At 42.1% G+C, this 9795-nt stretch overlaps 1 protein-coding gene across 1 annotated transcript; it reads left to right on the top strand.

Moving 5' to 3' along the window:
• The first annotated feature begins 5776 nt into the window (after positions 1-5776).
• On the top strand, positions 5777-7254 carry LOC124665342 (zinc finger Ran-binding domain-containing protein 2-like). The gene is made up of 3 exons (XM_047202753.1): positions 5777-6283; positions 6743-6816; positions 6944-7254. Exons 1-3 carry the CDS (start codon positions 5955-5957, stop codon positions 6946-6948), a joined length of 408 nt encoding a protein of 135 aa, XP_047058709.1. The 5' UTR covers positions 5777-5954; the 3' UTR covers positions 6949-7254.
• The last annotated feature ends 2541 nt before the right edge of the window (positions 7255-9795 follow it).

Here is a 9795-nt window from a genome sequence, read left to right as displayed (position 1 = left end):
TAGCCATTAAGATGGGCTCAGTAATTTTAATGATGCTCACATAAGGATGAGAGTTGGAGCAAAAGAGGGCATCAAAAAGCAAGTATGAAACAAATTTAAGCCTAACCCACTTCCTATGAAAAGGAATCTTGTAAATAAACAAGTGATGTAAGCATAATGCAACAAGCATAGAAAGGCAACACAAGCGCAACTTCAAGATTCTCAACATAAAGAGGGGAAACTTAATATTATTAAGATGCATATAACCATGTTTCCCTCTCTCATAATAACTTTCAGTAGTATCATGAACAAACTCAACAATATAACTATCACATAAAGCATTCTTATCATGAGTCTCATGCATAAAATAATTACTACTCCCAGCATAAGCATAGTCATTCTTATTAATTGTAGTGGGAGCAAATTCAACAAAGTAGCTATCATTATTATTCTCATCACCATATTCATCAAATATAGGAGGCATAGTATAATCATAATAAACTTTATCCTCAATAGTAGGTGGAGTGAAAATATGATAGTCATCATTGTAATCATCATATATAGGAGGTAAAGTATCATCAAAGTAAATTTTCTCCTCCATGCTTGGGGGAATAAAAATATCATGCTCATCAAAACAAGCTTCCCCAAGCTTAGAATTTTTCATAGCATTAACAACAATGGTGTTCAAAGCATTCATACTAATAACATTGCCATTATTATGCATATAGAGTTCCATAGGTTTTTTAATTTTCTCTTCAAACACCTCATGTCCTAACTCAAGTTAGATACTATAAAGATCTCTAATATTTTTGTTGTTTTCCATTAAGCCTAACTAGTGAAAATAAAAACAAGAAACAAAAAGATGCAATTGCAGGATCTAAAGGAAATAGCTTCGAGCACTCACACACCGGCAACAGTGCTAGGAAATAGCTTAGTAGTCGGAGGATGTGAATACCTTTTACCTTACCTCCCCGGCAACGGTGCCAGAAAATAACTTGATGTCTACGCACGCTTCTATTCCTGTAGACAGTGTTGGGCCTCCAAGAGCAGAGGTTTGTAGAACAGCAGCAAGTTTCCCTTAAGTGAATCACCCAAGGTTTATCGAACTCGTGGAGGTAGAGGTCAAAGATATCCCTCTCAAGCAACCCCGCAATTATGATACAAGAAGTCTCTTGTGTCCCCAACACACCTAATACACTTGTCAGATGTATAGGTGCACTAGTTCGGCGAAGAGATAGTGAAATACAAGTAATATGGATGAATATGAGTGGTAATAACAATCTGAAATAAATATGGCAGCAAGTAAACATGCAGTAGAACAAGTAAATAAATGGTGATTCGATATTTGGAAACAAGGCCTAGGGATCATACTTTCACTAGTGGACACTCTCAACAATGATCACATAAATAAATAACTTCTCTTCACTTGTGCTACTTTATCACACTCTCTTGTTGGATAACAAACACCATTCATTGTGTAGGGCTACAAGAGCACCCTCAAGCCGGAGTAAACAAGCTCCACAACTTCATAAAGGAATCACACACGATGCGCACATTGTCACCGTCACATCGTGGAGAGTAATTCCGGAGTTCATATTAAAGTAACCTCTAGAGTGCATAGTAATAGTTAACTTCATAATCTACAAGAGATTACAATCATAACCTACGCCAAGTACTACATGATGCACACACCGTCAACATTACATCATGGAGGAGGAATAGACTACTTTAATAACATCACTAGAGTAGCACATAGATTAATAGTGATACAAAGCTCATGATCACATAAAGATCACACCATGGGAGAGAGAGATGAACCACATAGCTACCGGTAGAGCCCTCAGCCTCGGGGAGAACTACTCCCTCCTCATCATGGGAGACAGCGATGGCGATGAAGATGGCGGTGGTGTCGATGGAGATGACTCCGGGGCAATTCCCCGTCCCGGCGGCGTGCCGGAACAGAGACTTCTGTCCCCCGAAACGGAGTTTCGCGATGGCGGCGGCGTCCCTGGAGTCTTTCTGGAGTTTTGTCAATTGTTATCGGGTTTTTAGGTCACGAGGGGTTTTATAGGGGAAGAGGCGGAGTCAGAGGGGCCAGGGGGCTCCCTCCCTATAGGCTGGCATGGCCAGGGGGCCACCCGCACCGCCATATGGTGTGGGTCCCCTGTTGCCCTTCCTCGTCTCCCCTTCGGACTTCTGGAACCTTCCGTGGAATATAAGATCGTGGGCTTTTGTTTCGTCCAATTCCGAGAATATTGCCCGAACAGCCTTTCTGGAACCAAAAACAGCAGAAAACAGGAACTGGCACTTCGGCATCTTGTTAATAGGTTAGTTCCGGAAATGCATAAAAACATTATAAAGTGTGAGCAAAACATGTAGGTATTGTCATAAAACTAGCATGGAACATCAGAAATTATAGATACGTTGGAGACGTATCAAAGGCCGCCATGGCTGCTAGGGCGGGTGTGGCTGGCTCATATTCGTGCATCAACAAGGGCGGCACCCTTGGTTGGGGTGGTGGCGGAGATCCTCGTCCAGCGGCGCCATGGCCGGCAGTGAAGAAGCAGGGCCGGCGGATGATGGTCGTAACCTCAGATCTCGATTTGGGTACCCCTGCCACCGCCCCGATCCTCTTCGCCGCATGGCTGGCCCAGATTCGGTGGGGGATCGACCCTGCTCAGCCGTCTCCTTTCCCAGTGCTGGTCTAGCCTCAAGGCTGCTGGTAGGGTTTGGTGTGGCTGCTTGCAGGTTTCTGGCAGGTGGCGTGGGGGCTGCTCGCAAGGGCTTGAATAAAGGTGATGGTCCTAGGGTTCTTCTTTTGCAAAGATGAAGACCTTCCGGATGCCGATCCTCTTCATCTAGTAGGAGTGATGAGTTCCGAAAGGCGCTGCCGGCGAATGGAATAGTGCATCTTTTTTCTGGAGTTTGCTGGATTGGGTGGTATTCGGTCATGCGTACCCATTCTTTTATTCCGACCGTTTGGTTCTGGAGGGAGCGGTGCGAAGCTCTGTTCTGTGTTGCCATCAGATGACATTCTGATCATGGTGAAAATCAGAGACGGAAAATATCATGAAGGCCGGATTGGAGGACTAGCAATGGAGGTTCGAGTCTCTGTGATGTTGAGGGACTTGCTTGATGTTCTAGTTCTCTCAGCAGCAGCATGCAAGTGTTGGCGGCAACACATGTGAAGTTCGGAATCTTATCTTTCAGCGTGAAAATTCAAGACCTGGCTTTAATTGGTTGTGCATGTCAATGACCTTGTTGAAGACATTGTTTTGAGAGCGAGGACTATCTTCAGGGTGAAAACCTAAGATCTTTGGTCGGGCGACTACGACGCTTGTGCACTATTTTCCTTCTTGCAGACGTCGCAGATGTTATCTTGGTGGTGGATATATTGTGGCTGCTAGGGCTGGAACACTGTAGCGGGACTTTTTTTCTCAGTTTTTATTTATTTTTTGGCTAAGTGCATCCGTATTACCATTAGGGTAGTGCGTAGTTGCAGAGATTGGATGTAATTTGTATCTTTCTGATATTAATATATTCCCTTTATCGAAAATCTTGTAAAACTCTTGCTTAATTAATAGAATGAAGCAAAAAAATGTGCCTCCCGTCTAAAAAACGCATTCTCATGTAATTAGAACCAAATTATACTATTTGCAGATATTTCAGTACACACCAAGGTCGTGAACATATAGATATCCTGAGGAATAAAAACGTCCAAGATTGTCTTGTCATGTTTTAGTATACAGCAAGGTCATGAAACATATCGCTAGATAGATTAGAGCATATCGGAAACTACAACCACTAGGCATAGGGTACCGTAAAACCACAATCCAAGAAAATTTTAGCGCAAAACACAAATTTGTGGGGTAGTTGTTTCAGTGAACCCAAATTAATCTCACGATTTAATTTACTGACATTGTTTCCTGACAACCAGGGTCCACCAAGTTAGGTGTCACGTGGCAAAGGAGGCTGATTTCCTCTTTTTTCATACAGATCGGACTTGAACCGTATAGTTTGGAACAAATAAAATTTGAAATCATTTTCGAAATTTTGCATTTTTTGTAGTTTTTGGGCGAAGTTTAAAAAATCTGAAAGGAAATGTGTGTCAAACTGACTTAATAGTGAGAATTGGTTTATTTAAAACAATTTAGACCTAATTGTTTTCGTGAAATTGACGCAATGATGAGAATTGATCTGCCAAATTTCCTTTGTTTGTGGTTTTGCGACACTTTCTCTAGACAGATAAGCCGGCGTCCTCCGTGCTCTGCTGCAAGACCATCCTTCTCGTACAAAAATAAAGATTTTTATACTAGGAAACTTTAAACTAGGAAACATAGCCAAACTTTAAACTAGAAACCACGAGTTGTACTCAGAAACTAAAATCTTTCAACTTTGAGTAAACTAAGAAAGAGCTGAAGTAAAAGCCCAACAAATAGAAACTCTTATGACACAACTTTCGACTTCAAAATTTTGACTCCCAAACCAATGAAATAATAATTTTACTTGTATAATGTATCTACTCTTAAGTTGTATGATATCAGCTTCCACCACAAACTCTAAAGAACTGGGCTTTGGAGCCTAACTAAAAAGGGGGATCTTAGGTCAAATGTTCAAACATAAAACTCTGTGGTTTCCGTGGGCACCAAATTTGGTCAGAATTTGATATATAAAACCTGTCTTAAATAACTCAATAAAAATACCCTCCAATCCATAATAAGGTTTTAGTTTAAATTAGCTTAAATCTGAACTAAAATCTCGACACTTATTATGGATCGGACGGAGTATTAAGAATTCCGTCAATTTGAGCACAAGACCAAAAATATTTATGTGTTCAAAATTGTAAACCCTGATCATGTACCATACGTAAAAATAAAATTTGGGCATTATGTATCATATTAAAATATTATCGCCATATACACTAACATGTCGGCTAGAAGTCAGAGTTTTAGTTTTACCGTATACACTTGGTACCGTATGTATATATATTTGGAAATTGGATGTGACTAATTCTCAGTCGACCGAGAGCGATGCCACTCTCATATTTCAAATCTAAGTTGCAACTCAACCTGTAACTGAAAAATCTCAGTTGCAACTTGACTTACAACTGAAAAAGTCCATTTAAAACTGAAAATTTTCAGCTGCAACCAAACCCGCAACTCATAGAATGCAAATCTGATAATGTACGACTCAATTGAGGACTAAGCTAGTTCTGAGCTAGCTGAGAACTAACGAAGCCGATATATTTTTTCTGCTCATTCGGAATTTTTCCCAGATGCAAATATGACATAAATTGCAACTCATACGAACTTAAAATTTGCTTCCCACGTTCTTCACCATCCGAATACGTTTAGATCTTGATAAAACTAATGAAAGAGATCGATCAGAGATGGCCATCCGCACATGCTCATACCATAAATCAAATGACAGATGAACACAATTGATCGCCTGCCTGATGAAGCTGCAGACCGGAGGAGGTTGGAACTCTCTGCTCACACAGCACGGTGATATCTATTCTCTAGCTTGCAGAGGCCCCATCAATCGTAGAGATTCCCCAGTTATGAGAACTGAGAAAAGGGGCGATGCATGATGAGCCAGGCAGACAGCTAGAGGGAGCACACTCAGCCAGTATGCAGCAGCCAGAAGGAAGGAACAATGCATGCATGATGCATCCTTTCCTTCCGGCTTTACTTGGGCCCCAACTAACTGGCCATCCTCTCCTCGCAGTTCTGTGTGTGCTGCACCAAACCCTATATAAAAGCCTGCGCCACCTCCCATCTCCAAACCAACCCAGGCAGCCGTCCAACACAACACAAGCTAAGCTACTAGAGCTAAGCTCACCCCTGCTTCCTCTCATCATCTTGATCACCTTCTCCTACATCGATCTCGTGATTGCTAGTAGAGAGCTAACTAGACACAGTAGATTAACAGCTAGACATATTTAAGAATTCTTCATTTCTGATCAGTATATAGCGATGGAGAAGGTGATGATGAGCAGGAAGCCGGGTGACTGGAGCTGCAGGTCGTGCCAGTACCTCAACTTCTGCAAGCGTGACGCTTGCCAGCGGTGCGGCGAGGCTAAGCTGGGCACGGAGCGGGCGGACTACGCGGCCATGGGCGGCAGCTGGGAGGTGAAGCCCGGCGACTGGTACTGCGGCTGCTGCGGCGTCAACAACTACGCCAGCCGCGGAAACTGCTTCAAGTGCGGCGCCGCCAAGACCGACTCCGCCGCCGTCGCCCAGAACTGGGGGTTCAACGCCGCCGGCCAGGCAGGATGGAAGTCCGGCGACTGGATATGCCCAAGGTTCGTCTCTAACTAGCTAGTATTCCCCTAAACTAATCGATCCTACCTAGATAGATTATGCTTTCTCGATCAGGAATGCAGCTGCATACATGCATGCATGATGCATGCAGCCGCCATCAGCTTAGTGGAGTTAACTAATGGCTAATTAACACTTTCATGAACTGCACAAACAACCCTTTACTTTGCACGATTCGTAAATTAGGATCATTCTCTTGCAAAAAATTCTAGCCATTTTTCTTCCCAAACAAATCGAATCCGGCCTGATGGAGCTGCCAAATGGAATTTCTTGACGTGTCAGCTCAGCATTTCTCCGCAGTGCACATTCTAAAAAATGCCTCGAATGGAATTTATCGATGTTTTTCTTTCGGCGAAAAAGAAATACATGGCAATGTTGCAAGGTTACTTATCTAATAACAAATGATACGTATTGTACTGGGTGCTGACGACGTTTCTTAACAGAGTGGACTGCAACGTGCAAAACTACGCCAACAGAACCGAGTGCTTCCGCTGCAATGCGCCCAAATCATACTACGGTAAGCTCATTCTGCCAATTCAACCCAATCTACATGCTACATTTACACATGACAGTGACAAGCTGGTCATCTAGTGCTGTACATGTATGGTCTCATCTAATTCAGTTTTCTCTTTCCCTTTGATCAGGTTAAGCAGTCACGCCTAGAAACAAAATTGAAAACAGAAGTATTGGAGCAAATATGGATGAGATTGATCAGCCAACAATCACTCGCCCCAAGGATTTTTCCTTTTTTTCCTTTTCTTTTTTTCTCCTAAAGGAAAACTCTCGATAACTCGAGGGTTAGTCATGTGGAAGAGCTGTAACAGCAGCCGCTGAGAAAAGAGAGATAAACGTGTGTGTTTGTGTGTGGCTGATGACAAATATCCGATTTCCCTTTTTCAGTAAAAAAAATTATAGTTCGAGAAGAGAAAATAGAAAATTCTAGTTTCGCTTGACTTGTGTTGTGGATCAACTTTTTTCACTCATGTCTTCTCACTGAACTCCTGTGCTGGAGACTGAGGGATTTAATTATTCCTAATCGTTAGACTGTTGCTGCGTGCAATTACAGTCGCCACTATCTATCCATAAATAGATGCCTTGCTTGCTCGTGCTTTACGGCATATGCAAAGCGGAGTGATCAATGTATTCGATTGATCGTTCTATTACTGCAGCGAGGGAGCACGGAGGCGACAGCGAATTCGCGCAGCCACAAGCGAATGTTTCATCGAAAACCTTTAGTTGCCGCGATAGAGAGATTCCGGGAGCAATCATGGCCCTGCTTTACTCGCAAAAGCGAGTAGAGATGCACAGAATTATTACCTCTTTGGGCACCCAATCGATCACTGCACGAGTCTCAAATGTGGCCAGCATCGTAGCTACTTACATTTCCACCCGAAAATCAACGTTAAGCCTTCTGGTTTCTCCATCCTGAGATGAACAAAACCATAATATATAGTAATTGTAATAAAGAGAATATTATTGCAAGTCAATATGGTCAAACAATTAACTTGGAACTACATAATGTAGGCACCAATTGAAGAGCTACAACAAGATGAAAAAACCACCTACTAAGTCAACTATTATTCCATGATTCCGCCTTTCAGAAGGGAGAACGACTCGCATTCGGCGTTGTCGGATCCAACCTGTGAATGGAAGGGCATAGAATTTTCCTCCTACATAATTGGTCCAACGAATCAAGGATGAAACAACAGCGAAAGACGACATTTTTAACAAGGAGACGACACAAGTCGTTGCCGTGACCAAGCATCGCAGGTTTTCACTCTGGACATGAAGTACTCCCCTCGGAGGATTCCAAGAGTTGTGCCACCTGACTCCACATAGCCCCAAAATGAAAGATTTGTTGAAGCATACACGATAGATCCTATGGCTGAAGCATAGAGGACGTCAGCCATCCTCTTTCTATTATCATCCGTTGCTGGAATCTGAGTTACATCAGTTTCATAAGTTTTATCACAGGTAAGAACCTCTTCTTGGATTGATCCATTGTGAACCTCTTCAGAATCTTTTATAGATATGTACTCTGGCTCAATGCTAATAAGTGTTTTGATACATCTTTATAGATCTTAATTCCTAATATGTAAGCAGCTTCACCCAGATCCTTCATAGAAAATCTGCTATTTAAATAATCCTTGACACTCTTTAGAATCAGCAATATGTCATCCACATATAATACTGGTGCATATGAGCTCCCACTCACTTTCCTGTACTCTTCCATATTTTGGACAAATCCAAATTCTTTGATCACCTCATCAAAGTGAAGATTCCAGCTCCGAGCTGATTGCTTCAGTTCATAGATTGAACGTTGAAGCTCTCATACCTTTATAGCATTCTTAGGAACGACAAAACTTTCGGGTTGTACCATATGAAACTCTTCCTAAATGTTGACATTAAGGAACGTCATCTTGACATCCATCTTCCATATCTCGTAATCAAAATACGTAGCAATTGCCAGCAAAATCCTTATAGACTTAAGCATCGCTACAGAACAGAATGTCTCATCGTAGTCAACTCCTTGAATTTGTCGAAAACCCTTTGCGACAACTCGAGCTTTGTAGTGAACTCCTTGAATTCATCATGTTCAACCAACATGAATATCTTAATGATGTTTATGTACCATTCGGGAGAATTAGGTACTCTCGTTGACTTGCAAGGTTGAGTAAATGTCTCGACGATGAATGTCATGATCTTCATCATCATTTTTCTCATTATCATCTTGATTATCATCATTTGCTTCCGCTCCCACTGAGATGGACGGTTCCATAACATCTTCTGTTGCGCCATTCGAGGTTTGGAGAGTGGGATCGACAAACTCGTCAAGCTCTACTTTCCTCCACTAACACCTTTTACCAGAAACTCCTCGAGAAAGGTATTGTTCTTAGCGAGAAACAATTTGCCCTCGATTTTGTTGTAGAAGGTGTACCCAATAGTTTCCTTTGGATACCCTACAAAGATGCATTTCTCCGTCTTAGGTTTGAGTTTGTCAGGCTGTAGTTTCTTAACATAAGCCTCACATCCCGAAACCTTTAGGAAAGACAACTTAGGCTTCTTGCCATGCATGACTCAAACGTTGTTGTCTCTACAGATTTAGATGGCGCCCTATTTAAAATGAATGCGTTATTTCTAGGGCGTGTCCCCAAAGTGATATTGATAAGTCGGTAGGAGACATCATAGTCTGAACACTATCCAATAGAGTGCGGTTACGCCGTTCTGAAACACCATTTCGCTGTGTTGTCCCGGTTGGCGTGACTTGTTGTACAATGACACATGTATTAAGATGTGCACCAAACTCATACCTCAAATACTCGCCGCCTCGATCGGATCGAAGATGCTTATTTTCTGATTAAGTTGGTTTTCCACCTCACTATGAAATTCCTTGAATTTCTTAAAAGTTTCAGGCTTGTGTTTCATCAAGTAGATATATATACCCATATCTACTCAAATCATCAGTGAAAGTTACAAAGTAAAGATATTCATTGCG

The sequence above is a fragment of the Lolium rigidum genome, chromosome 6 (genome assembly GCF_022539505.1).
Source record: "Lolium rigidum isolate FL_2022 chromosome 6, APGP_CSIRO_Lrig_0.1, whole genome shotgun sequence".
Taxonomy (NCBI): Eukaryota; Viridiplantae; Streptophyta; class Magnoliopsida; order Poales; family Poaceae; genus Lolium; species Lolium rigidum.
This window is presented reverse-complemented; position numbering and strand designations above follow the sequence as displayed.